Source organism: Panulirus ornatus, chromosome 2 (assembly GCF_036320965.1).
Source record: "Panulirus ornatus isolate Po-2019 chromosome 2, ASM3632096v1, whole genome shotgun sequence".
NCBI classification, from domain to species: domain Eukaryota; kingdom Metazoa; phylum Arthropoda; class Malacostraca; order Decapoda; family Palinuridae; genus Panulirus; species Panulirus ornatus.
Genome location: NC_092225.1, coordinates 83,831,159 through 83,857,885, shown reverse-complemented (window position 1 = coordinate 83,857,885; position 26,727 = coordinate 83,831,159). Strand labels below are relative to the sequence as shown.

Here is a 26,727-nt window from a genome sequence, read left to right as displayed (position 1 = left end):
AATCATCGGTGAACATGGAGAGATTTTTAGGTGCTGAATGTAGCTAGTCCCATGGTGAAGAGAACATACATGTAGCCTCACAAGTGGAGAAACTCCTCCCCGTACAATACAAAAGATGGAGCCCTACGAGTGTAGAACCCTCGCTGTTTAATACAGATGGGACCCCGCGAGTGTAGAACCCCTTCGTCTGTTTCCTTGCGCTACCTCGCAAACGCGGGAGACAGCGACAAAGCAAAATAAAAGTAATGAATATATATATATATATATATATATATATATATATATATATATATATATATATATATATCATTTATTTATTTTGCTTTGTCGGTCTCCCGCGTTTGCGCGGTAGCGCAAGGAAACAGACGAAAGAAATGACCCAACCCACCCCCATACACAATGTACACACACACACGCAAATATACTTACCTATACATCTCAATGTACACATATATATACACACACAGACACATACATATATACCCATGCACACAATTCACAGTGTCTACCCCTATTCATTCCCATCGCCACCTCGCCACACATGGAATACCATCCCCCTCCCCCCTCGTGTGTGCGAGGTAGAACTAGGAAAAGACAACAAAGGCCCCATTCGTTCACACTCAGTCTCCAGCTGTCACGCAATAATGCCCGAAACCACAGCTCCCTTTCCACATCCAGGCCCCACACAACTTTCCATGGTTTACCCCAGACGCTTTACATGCCCTGATTCAATCCACTGACAGCACGTCAACCCCGGTATACCACATCGATCCACTTCACTCTATTCCTTGCCCGCCTTTCACCCTCCTGCATGTTCAGGCCCCGATCACACAAAATCTTTTTCACTCCATCTTTCCACCTCCAATTTGGTCTCCCACTTCTCCTCGTTCCCTCCACCTCCGACACATATATCCTCTTGGTCAATCTTTCCTCACTCATTCTCTACATGTGCCCAAACCATTTTAAAACACCCTCTTCTGCTCTCTCAACCACGCTCTTTTTATTTCCACACATCTCTCTTACCCTTACATTACTTACTCGATCAAACCACCTCACACGACACATTGTCCTCAAACATCTCATTTCCAGCACATCCACCCTCCTGCGCACAACTCTATCCATAGCCCACACCTCGCAACCATACAACATTGTTGGAACCACTATTCCTTCAAACATACCCATTTTTGTTTTCCGAGATAATGTTCTCGACTTCCACACATTCTTCAAGGCTCCCAAGGATTTTCGCCCCCTCCCCCACCCTATGATCCACTTCCGCTTCCATGGTTCCATATATATATATATATATATATATATATATATATATATATATATATATATATATATTATACTCACCGGCAGCACGGTGCGCGGGGTCTTGAGGGCGCGGTACTCCTGGTAGTTGAAGTCGTAGTTGTTGTCCTGGGCAATGGGCTCCAGCTCCCGTCCCTGGCGCAGGTGCCGCACGCGGACCTTGCGGCCCAAAAGGTGGGTGTGCAAAATGACGGCGAACACACTGATACCTGCGGCAGAGGAGGGGGAAGATCAGGTACGGCAGCGACACCTACGTCAGGCAGTGACACCTACGTCAGATGAGGGAGAGGGTCAGCTGTGGGAGTGACACCTACGTCAGATGAGGGAGAGGGTCAGCTGCGGGAGTGACACCTACGTCAGATGAGGGAGAGGGTCAGCTGCGGGAGTGACATCTATATCAAATGAGGGAGATGATCAACTGCGGCAGACACCTGCGGTACGGGAGACACTATGTTCCTGACCAACCTTGTAAGACAAGAGTGGTTAAAAGACGAGACAAACTGTTCTTCCGGTGAACAAGGAATACTGCCCCTTACGACGGTCTTCCCAAAGAAATTAAGAGAAATGCCGCGTATAACGGTGTGTCTGGCGGGTAAAACAAACTGCCATGTAAGAAGGTGTGTTTTAAGTGCAGGACAAACAAACTGTCAACGTAAATTCTTACTCATACAAATAAAAAGACTGAAGATCCTTCTAGGTGCTTCACTGGTTTTATTCTTCACTAGTTGTTAACGATCGTCCACTACTTTAGTGCTTTAATGACTTGTGATTGTGTTGATTCTTTGGTTAACTGATTATCTAACGAGTTTTCCAGCTTGCTCTGGATTTGTGTCGTAGATATGAAGCAAAATATATATCAAGACTATGCTTACACATACCTAAAGTACCACTTTACACTGCTCTAATTGGCAAAGCATTAATTATGTCAACAATAATGTTGGAGAAAATGTATTTCAACTCATTCGAGGTAAAGTGTTTGCCTGCAAGTTTATATCCATTACTATGAGTGAAATCAGATGACTCCTTAAGTAGCTCGTTCGATCGAGATTATCGAAACCTTTAACGATTACGAATGCCTTTATTACATCTATGAATACCTTTATTACATCTATAAATACCTTTATTACATCTATGAATACCTTTATTACATCTATGAATACCTTTATTACATCTATGAATACCTTTATTACATCTATGAATACCTTTATTACATCATCTCTTATACTTCTCTTTCCACGCTAAATGAATTCAATTGGTTGTCGGTTCTCAAAGGATTTGTTACTCAGGCGAGGAATCATAGAGGCTAGCCTCAAAACTCTCTCCATTCTGTCTATGTCTTACCTCAAGTAGTGTGACCCAAAACTCTCTCCATTCTGTCTATGTCTTACCTCAAGTAGTGTGACCAAAACTCTCTCCATTCTGTCTATGTCTTACCTCAAGTAGTGTGACCCAAAACTCTCTCCATTCTGTCTATGTCTTACCTCAAGTAGTGTGACCCAAAACTCTCTCCATTCTGTCTATGTCTTACCTCAAGTAGTGTGACCCAAAACTCTCTCCATTCTGTCTATGTCTTACCTCAAGTAGTGTGACCCAAAACTCTCTCCATTCTGTCTATGTCTTACCTCAAGTAGTGTGACCCAAAACTCTCTCCATTCTGTCTATGTCTTACCTCAAGTAGTGTGACCAAAACTCTCTCCATTCTGTCTATGTCTTACCTCAAGTAGTGTGACCCAAAACTCTCTCCATTCTGTCTATGTCTTACCTCAAGTAGTGTGACCCAAAACTCTCTCCATTCTGTCTATGTCTTACCTCAAGTAGTGTGACCCAAAACTCTCTCCATTCTGTCTATGTCTTACCTCAAGTAGTGTGACCCAAAACTCTCTCCATTCTGTCTATGTCTTACCTCAAGTAGTGTGACCCAAAACTCTCTCCATTCTGTCTATGTCTTACCTCAAGTAGTGTGACCCAAAACTTCAACAAAATATTCACGATAATACATTCCTTTCGAAATTTTGTCTCGGGAGATTATCTTCACTCTTTACAACTAACTGGTGCGTTCCCATTTTGAATATTGTGTTCAGTTAGGCAACACCGTAAACTTAGACATTCAGCATATCACTAACAAAACCCCCCCGCCTCACTAACAAAGCCCTCTCGCCCCACATACACGACACAACACATCCCTCTACCCTCACAAACACATCACCAGCAGAGGCCCCTTCTCCTACAAACACGTCCCCAGCAGACCCCTCTTCTCCTACAAACACATCACCAGCAGAGGCCCCTTCTCCTACAAACACGTCCCCAGCAGACCCCTCTTCTCCTACAAATACATCACCAGCAGAGGCCCCTTCTCCTACAAACACGTCACCAGCAGACCCCTCTTCTCCTACAAACACGTCACCAGCAGAGCCCTCTTCTCCCTCAAACATAATCATCTTTAGCAACTAACCATTCGCGAGACCCAAACACAATATGCTGCTTTGCTGTGCCAATTTGCCACTGCTGTCAACAGCACCGACACAGTAATTTGCTGGTACAATGAAAACAATTTACCCAAACTCTCACTCTCCCTCCTCCTCTCTTCTTTAGCCTCTTACACTCCCCTCTGAGGCAACCCGACTCCCCCTCTCTCAGTACCAGCCTACTATCTCCTCCTACCAGCCCTACCACCCCCTCTCACCACCAGCTCGACTACCACCGCCGCCACCACACTACCAATACACTTACCTTCCTCGTAACATGGCCATAATTCCTCGAGTGTTCCCTTCTGACCCAGTGCCTCCCCCCCCCCCCGGATGTACAACAGGCCTGTGGTGGAGAATGATGCCAGGATGGTTTTGCTTCTCACCACTCACTCTATACGTCTCCTTCTCTATCCGTCTGTCATTATCTTCCTCTGTCTGTCGTGTCTTCCTTCGTCCTCTTTCTCGCTCCCCTCTTCATACTTCTCTCCCCCTCACCTTAGATTTCTCCTTCCTTATCATTTCGACTCGACACATTCCCTTTAACGTAAAGATAAGTAGAGGAAACGACGAACAGTTTACGCCCTTATCATTTTCCCTCCTCCTTCAGCATTTCTTTTACGAAATACCCTCTCGCTACTTGGTCGTTCTAATTAACCCTCCATCATCTACTGTGTCCGAGTACAGAGGAACTCACCGCCCCTTCATCACCTGTCTCCTGATGTAGATAGGCGGAAGCGGGGGGCTGTTTGTCAACCCTTCATCATCTTATAATGAAATTAAAGTGGGTGCGTCTCAACCCCTTCGTAAGTGTCCTCTTGAAGTAAATACATAGGAACCTCCTCATTCCGCCATCTCATGATCTTTGACAAAGGTGAGTCCTCCTCATTCCTCATCACATGATCCTTGACACAGGATGGAGAGGCCTCGCCAGCCCTCCATCACATGATCCGTGACATGAGTGAGTCCTTCTCACATCTCCATCACATGATCCGTGACGCAGGACAGTGGGTCCTCGTCACCCTTTCAATACGTACTATCCATCCATCAGTTATCTTCAGCTCTGTTCCTGGATCAGGTGGTCACAGCCTCTCACCTCACACACACACACATCCTCGACCCACGTTCACAGTGCTAAAGTGATACGGGAACCTCCACTTTCCTGTAACAGTTTCGTATGATTACATACATTTCGTCAGGTGACACGAATGTCTTCATTCACACCTCCATAATGTCTCCAGTCATAGTTCCATCCGTGCACCAAAGCGGCTCCACTGCATCCGAATGCAAACATTCCTCAGTTATTTTCATCTGAATTATCTCTTACCACACGTCAGATATCTTTCCTGCTTTACTCTCTCCACAGTACGTTGAATCAATGTTACTGTGTTGTATTTCTTACCGACCAACCAATCATAAAGCTATTGGTTCTAACCATTTGATCTCGAAAAAAAAAAGATATCATCCATATGTGTTTCTAATGATTTCTTCTACTTCACATACCCTTCCCACTTCTCTCTTTACCTATTCTCCTCTTCAGCCTCATCATTACCACACTGACTGAGACTCATCCAAAAATTCGAGATTTTTACCACTGAAATTCACATGGCACTGTCTACATCCTTTCTCTCTAAAACATTACTCTCAGCCTGCTGCTGCTCCTCCTAAACATTTCACCATACTGACTGATTATTCTATCCTAGTCTTCCTCCGCTTCACGTACGGTAATCTGCATACTCTAATTCCTTTTCCGTTTCGTCATGGTACATCAGTGTAAGGCTCTCGCCCCTTCTTGCTCTCATCTCTAGTAATCCTCCATCCACAACAGTCCCAAACAACTCTGGTGCCTCCCACACACAACCCTGAACGCATTCACAGTTGCTTCCAACTCTACCTACCACCTCCTCTCACACAAGTACAATTGACACTATTATAAAACTTAAACAGTTTTCTAAAGTCTTACATTCACACCAAATAGAGTCAGAACGACCCAAAGAGCTTTCCAATTAACTGTATCTAAAGAACCTGATCAAAACACATAAATACTGTGTACAATTTCGACGTTCGCCAGATATTCCTCAACCGTTTGCTCTAGAAATCCTCTTCCATTCCTAATCCTCAACCCCGCTCGCTCTTCACCTTACCAGCTATGTTTAGAATACATTTTCTTTGTATTTCTTACAATCATTTGTTTTTCCTTGTACTACACCTTTACACACTGGGACAGTTGCTGCTTCCGTTCAGTCATCGGGTACATGAGGACTTGCTTCCATACACGTCCCTCCAAATCTACTTAAGAGTAATTTCACCTTTATTCTCGACCATCCATCTCACCTCTTCCTCTTATACATGTATGCCCATGCAATAAAGAATTCTAGACACTTAAGAATTTTTAGAAATGTCTCCAGAATATCTTGCCAAAGTTAAGAATTCTAAGAAATGTTCCATAATATTCTAAGGTCATTCAAAAGAAGGAAATATATTTTAAAGAGTGGTTATTTCCAACCTCTCGTTTCCATATTGCTAGATATACGATGGCCTAGTCAAATCAAAACTAAAATTAACAGTGCGATAAATAATATAACAATGACGTGAATTCATGTAATGTCAGGGAGTGTTATATGTACCCCTGGTGATGATGCTGTGTATAACTTTGTAACGGTCCAGAGTGACGGCTTGATACCTCTGATGTTAACTTCTCATTTACCTTTTATCCATTTTATTCAACTGTATCAACTTTTTAAAAGCTTTTCTGTTCAGGACTTGATATTCTACAACAGTCTTTGTCCTCCGTTCATTACTTTCTCCTGAAGGATTCAACATCTTCCACACTCTCTTCTTATCCCCAACCTATGTCTTTCTGTCGTCATTCCACCATGCTGTACCTGTCTTGTCAACCAACGAATACTTACAATACTGCTCGCCTTTGTGGCAGCCTCGAACATCTCCTCTCCACACTACCTCAGACTTGTACGTTCCATCAGAATCCCACAGCCTCTCTTTCAGCTACTCGTTGGAAGCTAAGATTTACAGGATCATTCCTTAGTTACTTTACTTTGGACGTTTCTAATTCGTTTGCCTTTCGTGTTCCAGTCCTATTCCATCCAAAGTATGCGAGTGACCTGTTAACACATTACTCTCAAATGCTCCGGAATACTCCCATCCAATCCTCTCATACACTGAACATCAGACAAATGGTCTACAAACAGAAAAAAAATGTCATGCCATTTTTTTTTTTTCAATTTTGCTTACGTTGTCTTTAATGTCCACACCACGCGCACTTACAGCTGTCTGTGTTGAACACACGTTTCTGTAGCACTCACAGCCAGCGACGCACAAAGTCAGCGATGCACAGAGTCAGTGATGGACAGAGCCATTGATGCACAGAACTAGTGATGCACAGAGCCAATGATGCACAGAATTAGTGATGCACAGAGTCAGGTGATATAACCATTTCATGTCTTCTTTCACCACTGACATTCTTATCTGGGACCCCATGCCTACCTGTCACACTGTCCCTCACCCATCCAGTCCAATCCTCCCTTAGCTTCTCTCCACATCCTCAACCTCTGTACGTACATCTCTACTAAAGGTATTCTGAACCTCCTCTGTCACATGTTAAGGGGAGCCGGTGCCTCCCAACACCCCTCCACTACTACGTCTCGACGTATATAGGAGGGGAAGAGCTTGCCACCCTACCATCACTTATTTCCGTCTTGACATCATTGTAGGGAGGGGACCTCAACAGCCTTCCATCGTCTGCAACTTGAATTAATTAAAAGGAGAGATGGCTCACCTCCCCTCTGTCCTCCATTCCTTGACATAAGCTGGGAAAGGGGAACTGGTCACTCTCCTGTCACCAAATTCTTGACACAAGTTTTATCTCCCTGAAACATCTGTACGTCTTCCTCCCCATACCACAGTAACCCGTGAGTCTCTGGTGACTTCCACCTTCACACACAGCCAACCTCGTTAGTCAACCACCCAATGCTCCGTTGCTCCGTTGCCCTCCCGTCAGCTCCTTCTTCAGGCAGACTGAGGAGGAGGAGGAGGAACACCCATGACCTCTGTCACTTAGTTCTTCGCATAAGTAGAGGAGGACGGGGACTCGCGACCTCGTTCTTGACGTAGATGGAAGAGGAGGAGGAGGAGGTCGCGGTCTCTGTCTCTTAATTCTTGAAGTTAGTCGAGGAGGAGAAGGAGCTCACGTCCCCTGCCTCCTAATTCTTGTGAGCAGGAATGGAGGGGGGCGTTCGACCCCTTTCTCACCTAATTCTCGAGGTAGAGAGGCAGGAGCAGTGAGACTGTGTCATCGCTATCGGGCGCGGCGGGGCTGGTCACACATATCACCGTCAAGTAGAGTGTGATGTTCACAAAGGCTTTCTCCGCTTGCCTATGTTCTTCATGGCTTAACACTTTCCAGTGTCGCATATGTATTTTAATTTCGTTTACACGATATTTGTAGGCAGCTTTACCTTCTCGTAAACTCAAACAAATACTTGGGTTGGAGAACAGCTTACTGATAACTGCTGGTGCTGGGGAGACTCATGACATTCACCAATGGATGTGGAGAATCAGGACACTCACCAGTGGGTGTGGAGACTTAGGACACTCACCAGTAGATGTGGAGACTCAGGACACTCACCAGTGGATGTGGAGACTCAGGACACTCACCAGTGGATGTGGAGACTCAGGACACTCACCAGTGGATGTGGAGACTTAGGACACTCACCAGTGGATGTGGAGACTCAGGACACTCAGCAGTGGATGTGGAGACTCAGGACACTCACCAGTAGATGTGGAGACTCAGGACACTCACCAGTGGATGTGGAGACTCAGGACACTCACCAGTGGATGTGGAGACTCAGGACACTCACCAGTAGATGTGGAGACTCAGGACACTCAGCAGTGGATGTGGAGACTCAGGACACTCACCAGTGGATGTGGAGACTTAGGACACTCACCAGTGGATGTGGAGACTCAGGACACTCAGCAGTGGATGTGGAGACTCAGGACACTCACCAGTGGATGTGGAGACTCAGGACACTCACCAGTGGATGTGGAGACTCAGGACACTCACCAGTGGGTGTAGAGACTCAGGATACTCACCAGTGGGCGTAGAGACTCAGGATACTCACCAGTGGGTGTAGAGACTCAGGACACTCACCAGTGGGTGTAGAGACTCAGGACACTCACCAGTGGATGTGGAGAGTCAGGATACTCACCAGTGGATGTAGAGACTCAGGATACTCACCAGTGGATGTGGAGAGTCAGGATACTCACCAGTGGATGTAGAGACTCAGGATACTCACCAGTGGATGTGGAGACTCAGGACACTCACCAGTGGGCGTAGAGACTCAGGATACTCACCAGTGGATGTAGAGACTCAGGACACTCACCAGTGGATGTGGAGACTCAGGATACTCACCAGTGGATGTAGAGACTCAGGATACTCACCAGTGGATGTGGAGACTCAGGATACTCACCAGTGGATGTGGAGACTCAGGATACTCACCAGTGGATGTAGAGACTCAGGATACTCACCAGTGGATGTGGAGACTCAGGATACTCACCAGTGGATGTGGAGACTCAGGATACTCACCAGTGGATGTAGAGACTCAGGATACTCACCAGTGGATGTGGAGACTCAGGATACTCACCAGTGGATGTGGAGACTCAGGATACTCACCAGTGGATGTAGAGACTCAGGATACTCACCAGTGGATGTAGAGACTCAGGATACTCACCAGTGGATGTAGAGACTCAGGACACTCACCAGTGGATGTGGAGACTCAGGACACTCACCAGTGGGTGTAGAGACTCAGGACACTCACCAGTGGATGTGGAGAGTCAGGATACTCACCAGTGGATGTAGAGACTCAGGACACTCACCAGTGGGTGTAGAGACTCAGGACACTCACCAGTGGGCGTAGAGACTCAGGACACTCACCAGTGGGTGTAGAGACTCAGGACACTCACCAGTGGATGTAGAGGCTCAGGGTACTCACCAGTGGATGTAGAGACTCAGGATACTCAGCAGTGGATGTGGAGACTCAGGATACTCACCAGTGGGCGTAGAGACTCAGGACACTCACCAGTGGAGGGGAGGGCGACCTGAGTACACTCGGCGACGCAGTGCCCCTCCGAAAGGACGGTCCGCTGCCGGGGAGGGATGAGGTGCTTCCAGTCGGGGTCCAGGCCGATGCTGAGTACACCTGCGGGAGACGAGGAAGCCACGGTCACCTCACACACGACACAGCAACGTCATCATTACCCCTGCAGGGAAGAGTCCCTCCCTAACTTACGGGTGATCATGGTCACATCACAGCGTCAGGAGAGGTGACTGGATGGGGAGAATCCCCTCCTTCTGGAAGAGTGTTCGAGATACGAGTGCAACACTTTCGTTATCATCATCTATCTACTTATTTCTACATCTCTATCTATCTCTTTATCTTTTATGTACACACACACACAAAAAGCCAAAAGATACATAATTTACAAGTAGACATATCTCACCTTTGCGAATATGCTGAATATGTATATAACGATGAAACAGGAGGGGATTCAAACAAAAGGTCTTACGAGATGTAAGAGAAGCGGGTGACGCAAGTGCCGTTTTCTGGTCATGTTAGAACTTCCAATCTAAACAATAACTCTAATACACTTCCAGCTTGTCTTGCGATACGAAGGTTACGTCGCGAGGAAAAAAACAAAGCAAAAAAAAAACTACTGATTGTAGCGCAATAAAAGCTTGAACAGTCGAGTTTACCAGATGGACAGTTCTTGTTTCGTGGAGTACAAAGGTTTACGGAGACGGTGAGGTTACCTAGTGCAGCCAGTGAGTGTTTCATCATCACGTTCGGTGAAGGAAGAAACCTTTCAGTACAGGTCACACCTGGCGTTGTGACCTGATGGATGCACGTCATGTGTGACCAGAGCCAAAAGTTATCACGTGCAATAGGTACCTGAATATATATATATATATATATATATATATATATATATATATATATATATATATATATATATATATATATATATATATATTATTTTTTTTTTTTTTTTTTGCTTTGTCGCTGTCTCCCGCGTTTGCGATATATATATATATATATATATATATATATATATATATATATATATATATATATATATATATATATTCCTATGAGTCCACGGGGAAAATGAAACACGAAAAGTTCCCAAGTACACTTTCGTGTAATAATCACATCATAAGGGGAGACACAAGAGAGAAATATAACAGTCAGTTGATATACATCGAAGAGACGAAGCTAGGACGCCATTTGGTAAACATGCGATTGTCCAAGACAGACAACGAGCGTATCATAAACTTATCATTTTACAAATTTTATCAACAATAAAGTTATCTAATTTGTACAGACCATCGTTAATGTTAAGACTGTAATTCTTTGTGTATTCAATAACAGAAGATTCAATGATATTTATCGTGGTAATAGAGTTAGAGTTAATAAATGAGATGACATTTCTCCAGTCAATACAATGATCATAGTTTATGCACATGACATAAGACTCTCGAGAAAGCATATGACAGGAATGACAGGCGATTCGTGGAAGTTGCTACGGCTATATGGTATGGGAGGGAAGCTATTAGAAGCACAGAAGAGTTTTTATCAGTAGTTCCAGGTGACGGTGGGTCTCTGCGGTTGGAATGTGTCATGTCACAACGTAACTCAGAGTCCTGCTGTGTTATTTGCATCCCAGTAACGTACTTCAGGGTGTAGTTGTGTTACTTACATCCCAGTTACGCACATTACGTTGATGATGTGTTACATCCTATCAACTTACCTCGAGGTGTTGATGTTACCTGCATCCCCGTAACGTACTTTAAGGGGATGATGTGTTACCTGCATCCCAGCAACGAGTCTCAGGGTGCTGATGTGTTACTTGCGTCCAGGTAACGTACCTCAGGATATAGATGCGTTACCTGTGTAGCATGAACGTAAGCAGCCTCCATGCTCACCCGCGTCGTAGTAACGCAGCTCCGGCGTGTAGATGATGCGAATCCCAGACTCGTCCATGAAGGAGTCTCCATTAGGATTATCGTAGTGAGCCTCCATCATGTAGAACTTCGGGCCATTGGGGGTTAAGGGGTAGCCGGCCTCAGCGGGGAGCGACAGCCCCTGGAGGAGGAACAACGTCACACATTAAAGGGATGACGACCCTTTGGGTGTGCTTGCGGTGTGTCAGTGGACTGTGATGTGACTGTGTGGTCGTCTGAATATGAGAGGAATCTGCACACAGGAGGAGACGGCAGGTCGTGCTGGAAGAGCATGAAGAGTTGGAGGGAGGTTCAATCCTAGGGCAACTACACTGTAGATCCTGACGACTCTGGAAGTGAGGCGTTTGTGAGCGGCTCTGCCTCGTATACACAGGGTGGCACAAAAAGATCTTACCAGTCTTATGGGGTATTACTGAATATGGACCTTTGATAGAAGTAGAAGAAGCTAACATCATCATGACATGCTTACGTCAACCGGCTGCACGTGGCCGACCCACCTGAGAACCCACAGCCCACGCCGCCACCACGTGATTGCACGTGAAGATGAGTCGTGACATGTTGCCCTGGTAGCAGCCGTGCCCGTCAGAGGCCGCCAGCTCCTCGAAGGCCACGTCCATCTCTGGCCCCAGGTCCGTGCACTCGTACACGATCATGTGGTGCACGTACTGCTCGTTCCCCCGCGTGAAGACCGGCTCGTACTGCGGGGGAGAGAGAGAAGGGGTGAGTGCGGGGAGATGGCGAACAGGTGTGGGGAGAGGAGGGGTGAGTGTTAGGGACTTCATCTAGGAGGAAATACACCGGAGAGAGTGTTAGCACAGGGACGGGGGTACGTGGAGGGTCAGGTCCACAGAGCGGAAAACATGAGGTCATTCGCAGACATACGTCCTTTAGTTCACAAGGGCAGGAGGTATGACGGCAGGTAAACCGGATCTGATATGATTATCTTGGAAGTCCCAGGGGAGGCTTGTCCCTAACGGGGCAATACAATACAATACTAAAAGCAAGTCGGTTAGAGAGTTTGGGAGAGAGAATTATGAAGACTCTTGAACCTAACCTAGAGAGACTGATTTTGAGGCTGAATTCCTGAGTATGTGTACTGAGAAGCATTATAAAAGACTGTGATATACACAACGAAAGAACAACAGGTGGATATAAACTGGAGAGAACAGTGAGAGGCGATCCGAGAACCAAATTTTATAAATGCTTTAATGGCGGGTGTGAACGGGAAAGCAACACAAGTACACAACGTAGACAAGACACAAAAGTACACAACGTAGACAAGACATAAAAGTCACACGAGACAGGCAGAAGACGAAACGAGTAAATAAATAAAAGCCAAACATGATTCCATCTGGTGGGAAACGGAAGGACTAGAGAGGTACGAAAGACCTATTATCAACAAGTCAGATGATCAGCCCAAAGTACGTCTTCAGTTCGTCAAGGGCAAATCATCGGTAAGAGGCTAAATATTTTGATTGAAGAACTCGCGGAAGCGAGACGGGAGGGGAGGGGAGGGGGGGATAAATAGATGAACTATGGAAGATGTAAAGAAGAGCTGAGAACAAAGCCTGAGAGAGATCGTGTGTACGGGATAGTTATGAGGGAGATACCCTGGGAACAGTGAAGTAATATCTCAAACGACGTGTCGACGTTTGTGCTTGAGAGCAAGAAGAGACGCCAGACAACCTACTGGAGGTGTTGGAGATACCGCTCGATGACGAAAGTATTACGAGAGAAAGGGAGATAACGTAGAGAGGATAGTGAAAGGAAGCGACAGGGGAGGAACCCTGAATTGGAGACCACAGTCTCAAACAAACGTGGTCCGAGAGATACTGGAGGAAAGGATCGGGTAATAGACACACAGTTTCTTAACTGACAGAAGTTACTTATGTGAGAGACACCGTTGAACCAGGAAGAGAAATCATGAACGAAGAACCTATTGGATTTGTGTGAGACAGCAAACAGCTTATTAGAGAAGAATGGATGGTAGGGTGGCTTGTTCAATGGTTGGATGGCTTGTTTAAAGGATGGGTGGCTTGTCTATTGCCTGGGTGGCTTGCTTATTCTTGAACCTTTAAAAGTGCTTTGACACTGTATCGTAGCACGAGACTGATGATAATGCTTCATTTTCAAGCTGGTATCAAGCAGCTATACAAGCGAATGGAAAATGGAGGAGATGAGGACGTGTATTGGGGAACCTTTTCATACAGGGTCTAGTGCTGGGACCACTGCTATCTCTGTGTCAGTAACTAATCAGACGATATGGAATCATACCTGAATATGTTTGCTGGTGTGGGCACACTAGAAAAAGTAGTGAATGGTGGGATGAAGAAATAAAGTTGCTCCTGAAAGAGATAAGAGAGGGGTTTGGGCGGTACTTACAGGGAAGGAGAGCAAATGATTGGGAGATATATATGAGAAAGTGTCAAGAGGAAGGTGCAGAGGTTGCAAAAGAGGGCAAATGAATGTTGGGGTGAGCCAGTATCAGTACACTTTAGGAAGACGTTTTGGAAGGAGGTAAATATTGTGCAAAAACAACAAGAGAACAAATGGAAACATCGGTGAAGGGGGAAGGGGATAGTGACAACAAATAGTGATGAAGTGAGGAGGAGATGGAGTGATCATTATGAAGGACAATTATGTGCACAATGATAGTGTGGCAGATGTAGGGTGTTTGAGTCGGGATGGTATCCGAAGTGAAAGAGCCGTGGAGAGTAATTTGGTAAGAGAGAAGAGGTGGTGAAAGCTTTGCGTAAGATGAAATATGGCAAGGCGGCTTGAGCAAGGGGCTGACTGTGTTGGTGATTGGTTGGGAAGGAATTTTGAATGAATGTATGGATCATGGTGAGGCTCCTGAGGATTGGCGGAATGGGTATAGTGCCATTGCTTAAAGGCAAGGGGTATAGAGGTGAGTGTTCAAAATACAGAGGTATAAGCATGTTGAATATACTTAGTAAGTTGTATGGGTAAGTATCAACTAAGAGGGTGAAGGCATGTACAGAGCATCAGACTGGGGAGGAGCAGTGTGGTTTTATAAGTGGTAGAATCTGTGTGGATCAAGTGTTTGCTTTATGTGTGAGAAATACTTAGAGAAACAGACGGGTTTGCATGCGGCATTCATAGATCTGAAGAGAGCATGTGAGAGGGTTCATAAAGATGCCGTGTGGAAGGTCTTAAGAGTATACCATACGGGAGGAAAGCTGCTAAAAGCAGTGATCAGTTATATTTTTTTATTTTTCATTTTTTTTTCTAACAATGGTGTAAGGCATGTCTATGAGTAGGAAGAGAGGAGCGAATGGTTCCAAGTGAAGGTTGGTCTGCGGCAGGGGTGTGTGATGTCACCATGGTTGTTTAATTTGTTTATGGACAGGGTGGTCAGGGAGGTAAATGCGAGAATCTTGGAGGGAGGGTGCAAGTCCGCAGTCTGTGTGGAATGAGAGGGCCTGGGAAGTAAGATGTTGGTGGCAGATTTGAGTGAGATACTGTAGAAGTTGGTGATTTTCATTAGAATCTGAAGAAGTTGAAAATATGAAGAAAATGCCTTGGATTTTTCTCAATTTTTTTCAAAAAATGGATTTTCCTGAAAATTTCAGGATAGACGCTTTTAGGTATGCTGATTACGAATCTTTGGTCAAAACCAAAAAAAATTGTGTAATTAGTGGAGTAATTAGCATAATATTATAATTAATCTAAGGAGGTAATTAAAGGCTTCATAATACGAAATGCAGTCATTTGACTCGAAATACTTAATCAGCATGTAAAATAACATCTATATCCAGACTTTCATTAAAATCTGAAGATGAAAATCTGAGCAAAATGCAACGCTATAGGATTTTTTTCTTTTTTTTTTTTTTTTTAAATGGATTTTCTTGAGGATTTCAGGATAGATGCTAGGTATGCTGAATATGAATCTGTGGTCAAAACCCAAAAATTCATGTAATTAGTCGAGTAATTAGCATACTAATTTTATTACAATTAATCTAAGGGGTAACTAAAGGTATTAATAATGCGAAATGCAGTCATTTGACTCGAAATACTTAATCAGCATGTACAATAATATCTATACCCAGATTTTCATTAAAATGTGAAGAAGTTGAAAATATAAGCAAAATGCAAGGCCTAGGATTTTTCTTTTTTCAAAAAATGGAATTTCTTGAGAATTTCAGGATAGATGCTTTTAAGTATGTTGAATTTGCGTGAGATGCTGTAGAAGTTGGTGATTAAGTTTGGAAGAGCGTATGAAAAGAGGAAGTTGAAACTAGATGTGAATAAAAGCAAGGTAATTAGGTTTAGCAGGGTTAAGAGACAGGTTAGTTAGGGTGAGAGTTTGAATGGAGAAAAATTGGCGTAAGAGTAGTGTTTAGATACCTGGAAGTGGACATGGCAGCGAATGGAACTATGAAAACGGAAGTGTCATGGGGTGGTGGAGGGGAAAAAGATTCTGGAAGCGCTGAAGATCGTTATCCGGGAGGGCAAAAATGAGTATGTTTAAAGGTCTCGTAGCACCAGTAATATCATATGGATGTGAGGCTTGGGCTATAGATAACGTTGTGCGGAAGAGGATGGATACACGTGTTGGAAATGAAATGTTTGAGGACAATATGTGGCGTGAGGTGGCTTGATCGAGAAAGTACTGAGAGGGTAAGAGAGATGCGTGGCAAAAAAAAAAAAAAAAGTATGTTTGAGAGAGTTGAGGAGGGTGTGCTGAAATGGTTTGAACAAATGGAGACAATGAGTGAGGAAAGATTGACAGAGAGGATAAATGAGTCAGAAATGGAGGGAACAAGGAGAACTGGAAGACCGAATTAGAGATGGAACGATGGAGTGAAAATGATTTTGAGCGATCGGGGCCTGAACATGCAGGAAGGGGCACGGCGTGCAAGAGATAGAGTGAATTGGAACGATGTGGTGTATTGGGGTCGACGTGCTGTCAACGGACTGAACCAGAACATGTGAAGCTTCCGAGGTAAACCAGGAAAGGTCTGTGGGGCCTAGTTGTTAAGGAGCTGTGGTTTCGGTGCAGTATACATGAAAACTAGAGAATGGATGTGAGCGGAGGCAGCTTCTCATCGCCTGTTCCTGGCGCTACCTCGCTACGCCGGAAACGGCGATGGAGTATGGAATGAAATATAAAGTTAATAACAGACGTTTCTTACCCTGATGACATGATGCTTCTGGGTGAGGCTGGGCCGCTTGAAGACCTTGCACCAGTAGACGTTGTCGCTGGCTTCACTCACTTCCACTTTGGAGTTCTTGAGCAACCACGATCGCGTGATGGGCGGGCGGTGTTGTTGGTGGTGATGGTGGTGGTGATGGTGGTGGCTGCCACCAGGGGGCTGGGAGAGAGGAGGAGAAGGAGGGTAACCTGCGGGAGAATGGGAAAGACTCGGGAGTCGACTGGTGCGGTGGTAGGCGGGGGTGGACGGGGACTTGTGTCCTCTCTCCAGCAGGAACATCGACTTGGCTCCCCTCCTCGTTACTCCATGGTAGTGGAGGCGTGGTCGGGGGCTCTCTGGGTCTACCGGGTCGTCAGGGTGGTACGCCCACAGCAGTCGTACCGTGTCATTCTGTTAGGAGAGACATCAGCTGATGAAGACGACCACACATCAACGACATGGCAACAGTACAGAGACAAGCACACACACACACACACACACATATGAAATGGCGCATGACTTCGTCAGGTGAGGGTGAGGCGGGAAGGTCAATCAAGAAATGATCACATGGGGCAAGGGTCGGGTGAACAAAAGCACGTGTCAGGCTACGGATTACCTCATATATTTGCACATGTTGACAGTTCTTTGGATTATATGAGAGGATCTCATTTGTAAATGCGTAGCATGACGCCGAGATTAATATGCAAGCTTTGTTTAATTATGCTAACCTCTTATGATATTCCATTCTACTGCTGAAGGGACAAAATACAATTTTCTGAGCTTTCCTCCAGTTAATAGGGTGGCCGATTCTTGTCCAACACGAACACTATACTGAGTCTGCTTAATTCTCGAATTAAGATCTCTTCCACTTTGTCCCAAGTAAACTTTACTGCAGTCCCTACATGGTATGTGTTAAACACAACCGTTCGAATTTTCGAGCGTCTTTTTTTTTCACAAGCAAGTTTCTCTCTATATTGCTGTTCTTGTAAACAATGTTGATAGGAAATTCCTCAAGTAGTTGGGGGTAGTACAAGGAAGTTCTTCTGATACGGGAGTACTAAAAAGTTTTCCAGGGCCGTAAAGTTCCTTGGTTTTTGAGCGATGAAATATATCTTTCTGGTATGATACAAAGATTTTTCAATGAAGGTCTTGGGGATGCTTTAAGGACGATGCAATTTCAACATTTTTGCTGATTTCACCAAGAAATTCTGGACTGTAAATGCGATATCCACGAAGTAACACTGAGGTGACCGAGGACTGTTTTATTTGTTCTGGTGAGCTGAGAAGTGAATGTACCAGCAGACATTTGAGGGTTTTCTCAAAATGTCGAAGTTGAACTGGTTCATATGTTTGTGCACCGGGACATCGTGGCAGTCCAGATATAAAACAATACACCCAACCTTCTTTTTCTCCGATACTGAGCTCACTTTCTCGTGGAAATCTCGAGTGGTTCGTTACCCATGACCTTTACCGTGTTTTCCGCTCCACAAAGGTAATTCTTCTCTAGAGGAAGTCGTCCACTTGCTCAATGATTAAAGATCACACTCGTTAGTGAGACCAAATAAGTAGATTGACGCCCCTTCCTGGTCCTTTTACTCATACATAGCACATTGCCTTTCTCCAACGACATCTTGTACAGTATTTCACGAGGGTTGTCAAGTGTACCTGCACACATCGTCAACACTTATGATTCTTTTTTCCCCTAACGACCAGGAACCTTGAATGGGTCGAGACCATGTAGTGGTTTGTGTACGTCTTTTCCAAATATCTCAGTGCTTTCTGACCTCGTGGACCCCTACCACAACTCAGCTGGTGTTGGGGCTATAATGTTCTCTACATTTGAACTTGTTCATTTTGTTCCTCACTTATCTCTACATCATCCTGCATAACTTTTCTCTCTGAATCCCTTAGCCTGTATAGTTGTTCCTAAACTGACAATTCACACGTGATGAATTCATGGAAAAGTTTCGGATTTTACCCTAACTTGACCACAATATTCTTTTCGAAGTTTCCTTGTTCCTCCTTTCATATCCTGCCATACTCGTCTCCGCCAATATTTTCGACACAGAACATCTCGAAGCTCTATTGCTCTCTGACATCTTTTATTGAACCATTCTTCCCTCTTCCACCTAACCTTTATTCTCTATTTGAGGCTACACATACCAGTGTTCTTGTTCTTTCACCGTGTATTTCACAGAACAAAACTTTTAACAACAGTGCCCAGGTTCCTGGCTACTGAGCTCCATTCAACAACTTATGCTAACATAGAAACTGTTCAGTTTTGTGTAGTTTCCACGATCATATCTCCTTTTCAAGTCTTGTCTCCTCTCCGCTCTCTTAATTTCCCTATTTACCGTATAATCAGACTGAAACATTATATGATAACTTCTTCCAGTGCGTGTATCGTAAATGACATTCTCAAAATTCATGCTAGTATGTGTGAAAATAAGATCTAGTAATGATGGTCCTGATCCTTATGCATTCACTGACATGCTGGTTTACGAGATTTTCCCTTTCAAACCCTAAGAACTTGTGCCTCCATGAGAATCCAATTTACCAGTCTTTCTCTACTTCAGCTGGAATCCCGTATTATCAGTAATGCATCACCTCCGAGAAGAGCATGTTTTACCATCATGTCGCCTCTGTATAGGTCTCCGCTGGATCGTTCAAATTCTCAGGAGGATTACATGGTATCAATACCATAATTCACTTCTCTTCTACAAATACTTTTCCCATCATGCACTGTGTGAGTGCATCTCCTGAGACTCATTCGGAGCGCCAGTCCTTTTCCTCCTTTCTCTTCTCTTTGTTCCTCCTCACTATATCATTGTTCCCCTCCTGGACAGAACAGGTGAAAAATTCTATTTCACTAAGTAATCTTTGTGTCCACAACTTCAACAAGATCCGGTTTGTTTTCTCAATGTAAAATTCCATCTCTTTACCAAATACGATTAGTCTGTCAGCAACTGTAGACATTATTTTCAGTCTGACACTCCCATTACTTAGGGTATATTGTTATGGTTACTATGTTGCCTTGGTGGCAGTATTGTCGACGTGACAGTACCTTCACAAATGGTATATCGTCATGGTGGTTAATTTTTCTTGACCTCTCTGTGGTGCTGGAGGGGCTGCTAGGTCCTCTTGCCTTATTTTGGTCATCTCATTTTTCTTTCTGACTGCATTCTCTATTTTTCTCCCTTTCTTCCCCTTGTCTAACACGCTTGATGGATGGATATCCCTAGAGAATTTCATTGTTCATTTCTTGGCCTGCCTAAGTACCTCTGCTGGATGACTCTGAATCACATCTAACCATAACTGGTCCTTCCCTAAATCTTGAATTTAACCAAATTCTTCTCATTTTTTTTTCCTTAAATCACAGCAACTCCCTCTGGTAATGTTAAAGCCTCCAGTAATCTATAAATGAGCATTTCGTTTTTCTCCTGCATCTGGTGTATGATCTTAAAAGCCAAAAATAATCATTGTCACGTATGTCAACTTAAATTTTACTTGTCTTTCTAATCTTGGTGCCACTCGCTTTTCCGCTAGATCCTTCAGTGTTGAACTGACACCCTCTGTGTCACTGTATTTCTCTAAAAATCTCCCTTATTAAGCAACAAGCACTGATCCAGCACGTTCTGCACTTTTCTAAAACTTTCACCGACCCAGCAATGAAATTCCTTGTCTGTTCCGTAATTCCAACAGTTTATATCATTCTTTCAATAGCTTCACTTTACTTCCTATACACCTGTTTCTATGTTCCCAAGTCTGTGTTCCACTTGCATCAGTCTTCATGCTTTCCATCTGTTCATCAGACTCCCACATTGCTCCTGCTTCCTCTTCCTGTCCACTATTTTCAACACGTTTCCAGTATGTATTATAACTATTCCCTCTTGCTGGACACTCCATACGACATCTAAAAAAGATCCGTCCGATCCTTTTCTTTATTCTTCAGTCCATTCGACTTCTGGCCTTTGATCACATACCCTCTGAATCCCCTCGACTAATTTAAATGTTCATTTCCTACTGACTCTATTTTTCAAATCCTGAAGTTACTCTCGCATTGCATGACAGCTCTCGTGATTTTTAAATTGATTCCCTATTTTCTCTATTTCCCCCTCTAATTGTGTTAGCATTCGATCTCCTTTTCTTTCGTAATTTCAAATGGTATCTCCAAACTTGTGCTCTCTGGTAATTCATCATTCTATCACCTCCCCTTCTTTGCTCCTTGTGGATCTGGTTACAACTACCTGGTCATCAAAGTCACTTTACTGCATGTAATTAGAACTGACTAGTCATACATACACAGAAAGGTACGTACATACATACATACATAGAAACACTACAGTAGCTACAAAATGTCTTTCTTCCTGCACTTGGCATCTGTTTCCACAGTTTCAACAAAACTTTTCTCTTTTTCGGCAGCAAACAAGGTCGCTTAACCTCCGCTTGACCTTAATTACGTCTTAGGAACATCCTGCTTTGATGGAACAGTTGGTCAATGTTCAGTCGTGATCCTGGCTCTATAAACTAATTTTCTGATTATCATATTTTTGTTTAGAGGGGTGCTCCCCCTCTGACAGGGGGGGGGGGGCCTGGGCAATTACCCCTTTTGCCCCCTTTCAAATCCGGCTCTGGATATACCCACTTGTTGCCGTACAGTCTGCCAGCGTTGGAACACATGTGATCAAAAACGCCATTACCATTCCTCTATATTATTCATATTTCAAACTTCCCTCGGCAGAAGCTAGTTGGTAACATAGCCTTTTCCTCAGTTTGATTTTACTGTAACTCTCTACCATTAGTCACACTACAATTTATGTCATCCTTCCATAAATTTCTTGAAGCACTGAACGCGCCGATAAATGTAGTGTTAAAACTCTACCTTCGAAAATGCTACACGACCTTGACAAAGACCTGATCGGCTGGCGCTACCTGGTCATCAAATCATAACACCACACGCGTCTAGCCATTATCTCTAAGTAAGAATTGCCTACCATCACGTTTTCCCAAGATTACAGTGCCACCGACACTATTCTTTTAAGGCCACTAGAAAACAACCTGACTAGTCTCGTCCTCGGGCAATGTAAATGTACTACGATCATCCGAAGAGAGAGAGAGAGAGAGAGAGAGAGAGAGAGAGAGAGAGAGAGAGAGAGAGAGAGAGAGAGAGAGAGTAGCACAAAAATTGCATTTTACCTTTCCATAGTACATTTCTTAAACAATAAAGTGGAACATGGACAATGCGTTGCTACTGGAATATATAAACAAAAAATAGCCATTTTCTTTGAGAACGCAATTGCAGAGAAAGCTTTAGGGGGTAACAATACTAAGTCTGAGGGAGAGAGCTCCGTGTTATGCGTGATAGTGGAGTCGGGTAGGGTTGTGTACAGCATATTTGTGACCACAAACATTTCCAAAAATACCCAAACCTCACTACATATGCTATCCAGTACTCCTGGAACCCTCGTATGCCTGGCAGTGGAGAACCACGAGTCAAAGGGTGTGTGGCACGTCATACATATGTGTGATATTTCAGCTCAGGTCAGATGTTGTAGTGTGGTTATGGTAGTTATGATAATCGTTTCTGAATAGCATTCGTATGTGTGGTGATAACTCTGCAGTTGGTTGTGGTGTATGTGTGGTTATGACTAGCGTCAGTCAGGTGTTGGTTAGGCGTTGCATGTGTGGTTATGACTGCGTTTGTTAGGGTGGCGTGTGTTTGGTTTCAAAAATTACAATGGTGGCTAAGTGGTGCTGCTGCAAGCTTGGCTATAATAACTATGTTGTTTTGGCTAGTGGCTGTGTGTCTGGTTATGATATCTTTAGCGCTTGCTGGGTAGAGTGTTGTGTGTGTGTGTGTGTGTGTGTGTGTGTGTGTGTGGTTTCGATAACCAGAGCTTTGGTTAAGATGTTGTGCGCGTGGTTATGGTAACACCCAGCGTTGGTTAGAGTATCATGCCTGTGCTTATGATAATATCCAGCATTGGTTAGGGTGTTATGCATGTGGTCACGATAAGATCCACAGTTGGTTAGGGTGTCATGCATGTGGTTATGATAACATCCACAGTTGGTTAGGGTGTTATGCATGTGGTTATGATAACATCCACAGTTGGTTAGGGTGTTATGCGTGTGGTCTGGGTGCTGCAGCTTTAAATGCATGATAACTGTAGCGTTGTCTCCAATGGACTCGAGTACTCTCCACACCAGCGTAGCCTACCAAAAAAAATATCTCAACATCTGTGAGCACGGCATGTTCAACGTTGATTTCGTGACCACACGTCTAATTCTTATGAGGCAGTGAGACAACATTACCCGCCTTCGTTGTTTGGCACTTTTGACGTAAAGCTTTGACAACCTTAACCCAAGACAACAGAGTCTCCCTTACGGGGACGTTGTGGTCCTTATGTTATGAGCTGAGGCTATACTGACCATGGAAGGTCACAGGCTGATGAGCCGGGCTACACTCGTAGTAAACTATACAGTATCGTAGTAATGTGATCCTCCTCATAACTGTTGTGAGAAGTAAAATGGGTGTTACTATCCCGGGACCATCATATAACCTGATCATAACCTGGTATAACAAGATATAAGGAGATGAAGTTGTAGAACGGCCTCTCACCGAGATGGCGTGGTCCTGCTTGTCGCAGGTGTTGTAGGGGCGCGACATGATGAGGACGGTGTGGGTGTGGTTCTCGTAGCCGCTCACCAACACCCAGTCCCGCTGGTTGTCCACGGCTGGCTCCTGGTTCCCCAGCCCGTGGCGGTCCTGCAGGTAGGCCTTCCCGGAGTGCACCCACCTGTGGGAGAGCCCAGGGAGCGGTGAAGGGCGGAGTAAGAGAGGCAAGGGGGACAAGTAAGGAGGAGTTCAGTACACAAAGTACGAGAGGCATGGCAGTAGAGAGGTACTCGGTCCATACAGCATGAGAGGCATGGCAGTAGAGAGGCACTCGGTACATACAGTATGAGAGGCACGGCAGTAGGGAGGTACTCGGTACACACAGTATGAGAGGCATGGCAGTAGAGAGGCACTCGGTACACACAGTATGAGAGGCATGGCAGTAGAGAGGTACTCGGTACACACAACATGGGAGGCAGGGGAGTAGGAAGGTACTCGTTACACATAGAAAACAATCAAGTGTAGGACCTTTTGGTCTGTGACGAGGAAAATCTACAGACTAGATCTCATCGTCTAGTCTAATTCTGGGACAAGTTGACTGACTGGACATTTAAAACGTGAGCAAGCAACTTCGTCCAGCTGACACTAAACCTGTACGTAAAAACTTCGTCCTACCGCATCTTGTCACAGGATCCCTGTGTAATACGGACAGTGTATCTGCGTGAACGTCATCAAACCTTGTCTTCAAAATTTCTAATGACACCCAGAAGGCTTTGCTCTTTGTATAGGTAATAGTTCTATTGCTTTTCAATTTTCTGACACTAATTTGTTGAATTATCTGGGGGGAAGGACGATCTTAATCGTATCCTGGCGGCGAGTGAGGTACTGTGTGAAATGTTGAACATTTGGGTTTTGAGCAAAAGGATGTGATATGCAGAATGGTTTCGGAAACAACGTGTCGAATGAAAGGATACTGTATGGAAGGACACTGAGTGAGAGGGTGTTAAGTGAAAGAATGTAGGTTAAGAGAGTTGAATAAAGGGTGTTGGAAGTGTACATACATCCTTAACAATTCTTCAGTTACACTTCTTACACATCTATACTATAAAACGGCGGTCTTGTCTATCCTCCTTTTACAAACACGTCGAGTAACTTGCCAGACGCACAATGACTAACCCCCTATAGACAACTGTCAATAATATTCGCACATTTCTTTAGCAGGACAGAAATTACTTGATGCTGGGTTGATAAATATCTTTTGGGAAAATATTCACTTGACGAACGGGAGGATTATTCCAGGAATAAGGGAGATATAAAGAGAGAGTATGGCGGGGGTGAATGGTTATACCACCAAAAAATGTCAGTCCGCCGTTCAGGGTGTGGTGACCAGGCAGGGAGGGAGTGGTGGTGGTAAGGGAGGATGCTTTAGCTTGTGAGGGAGGCAGTATTGGAGAAGGAGGTTGGGGTAAACAGAGAGCGAGGGAAGGAATGGTGATGATGAGGAAGGATATGGAACAAGTGATAAAGGAGGGAGTAGCGGCCAGGAAAGTACAAGGAAATGGTGTTGAGGGAGAGTGGGGTGTGCAGGAAGATAGTCAAGGAGGGAGAGAGGTTGTGGTAGCCAGGGAAGGATGGAGTGGTGGTGATGATGGTGGGTGCGGTAGACAGGGAGGGAGGGAGCGGTGGTAGTAGGGACGGGGTGTGGTAGACAGCGAGGGAGGGGGATAGTGTTACTGAGGGAGGGTGTGGTAGGTAGGGAAAGGGGAGTGGCGGTGGTGAGGAAGGGTGTGGTAGTCAGGGAGGGGGAGTATGTTGTTGTCGGAGCGTCTGCTCAGTATAAGTCAGAGTCCAGAGGTTAATGACCAGCTAGTCAGTGATCCTCCAGCCCTCATCTGGGGTGAGCAGACGAGAGCCAACGATAAAAACCTGACCTGGCCCTGACGTTTTATTTACTGTTAACTTTCATTTAATATCCTGCTGACAGTATATCATAAACTCTTACGTCAATGTGTTGCAAAACGTTTTCATCACTTAGTAATACTGCTGGACTCTAGACGTGAAACGTGTCCTCATTTGTAAATACAGACGAGAAAAAAAATTCTTTATCATGTCATCCTTGTCCTGAACCATGTCAACATTATCCGTAATTAATGGAACAGTTGACTGAGTAATGACTCGCTTGTTTCTGATATAACCATAAAACTCCTTAGGGTTTCTTTTCCTATTTTTAGCAATATACCCTTTATACTGACGTTTATTTGGACGCATAGTCTCGTGGTTTTTCGAGGCAAATTTACACAATTTGCACTACCATGCTGGTTACTGGTCTTCTTGAGTTTCTTACTTGACAACAGACAACAGACACTTTCTTATGTCACGTTTCAACTGTTTCGGCTTTGTTTTGGAAAAGGGCCGTCCAATAATGCACTGGCAAATATGTTCCCTCCACTTCTTTGAAAGTTCTACTGAAGCTCTTCGAAGCTACGTCCACAACATTTTCATTCACCATATCATCTCGGAGCAATACGAAGGTCAAATATAAATCGTGAGTCCAATCTTCACATTTTAAGGAAGATGAAGTGGTTAAGAAGCGTGTACACACACACACACACACACACACACACACACACACACACACACACACACACACACACACATACACACACACTGCGGGCCTGAAGTTTCTAATAATCTACAAGTGACCGACTGAGATGAGATCCTGACGTCGCTGCCACAACTGCATCAAGGGCGGCAGCGAACTCAGGTCTTAATCTCAGTTGGCCATTTGTACATCATGAGAAACCTTAGGCCCCAAGAGCCCATACCTTTTTGGGAGAGTGTACATCTCTAGCTTAAACCTTGGTCTCTGCTGACGGAGACGCCAGGGACACTGAACCTCCAGAGGGAAGGAGAGGGGAGGCCTGGAATCCGTGGCGTGGCAAAGAGCAAGTCTCGTATTGGGTAAGAATTACAAGAGAAAACGCAGGCACAAGAGATACGCTCCAATACAGGTAACTCCGGTACTGTAACTCTGTACTGTGCTTGCTTTTGAAACCTAGAATGAAATGTAAACATGTATGCAGACAAACCATGTGACTTATAACGCATGCCTGGATACGACACGGCGGCTTTAATACAAAC

General features: G+C 44.5%; 1 protein-coding gene across 2 annotated transcripts in view; it reads right to left on the bottom strand.

Annotated features, from left to right (window-relative positions):
• Positions 1-26,727, bottom strand: part of LOC139757792 (DBH-like monooxygenase protein 1) — a 798,273-nt gene that overhangs the window by 32,014 nt on the left and 739,532 nt on the right. For both annotated transcript variants that reach the window (XM_071678612.1, XM_071678621.1), the window contains 6 exons: positions 23,590-23,767; positions 16,971-17,381; positions 12,312-12,512; positions 11,776-11,935; positions 9,872-9,991; positions 1,354-1,520 (listed from right to left, as the gene is read on the bottom strand). In XM_071678612.1, coding sequence (XP_071534713.1) covers positions 1,354-1,520; positions 9,872-9,991; positions 11,776-11,935; positions 12,312-12,512; positions 16,971-17,381; positions 23,590-23,767 — 1,237 coding nt within the window. The remainder of the gene's footprint in view (positions 1-1,353; positions 1,521-9,871; positions 9,992-11,775; positions 11,936-12,311; positions 12,513-16,970; positions 17,382-23,589; positions 23,768-26,727) is intronic.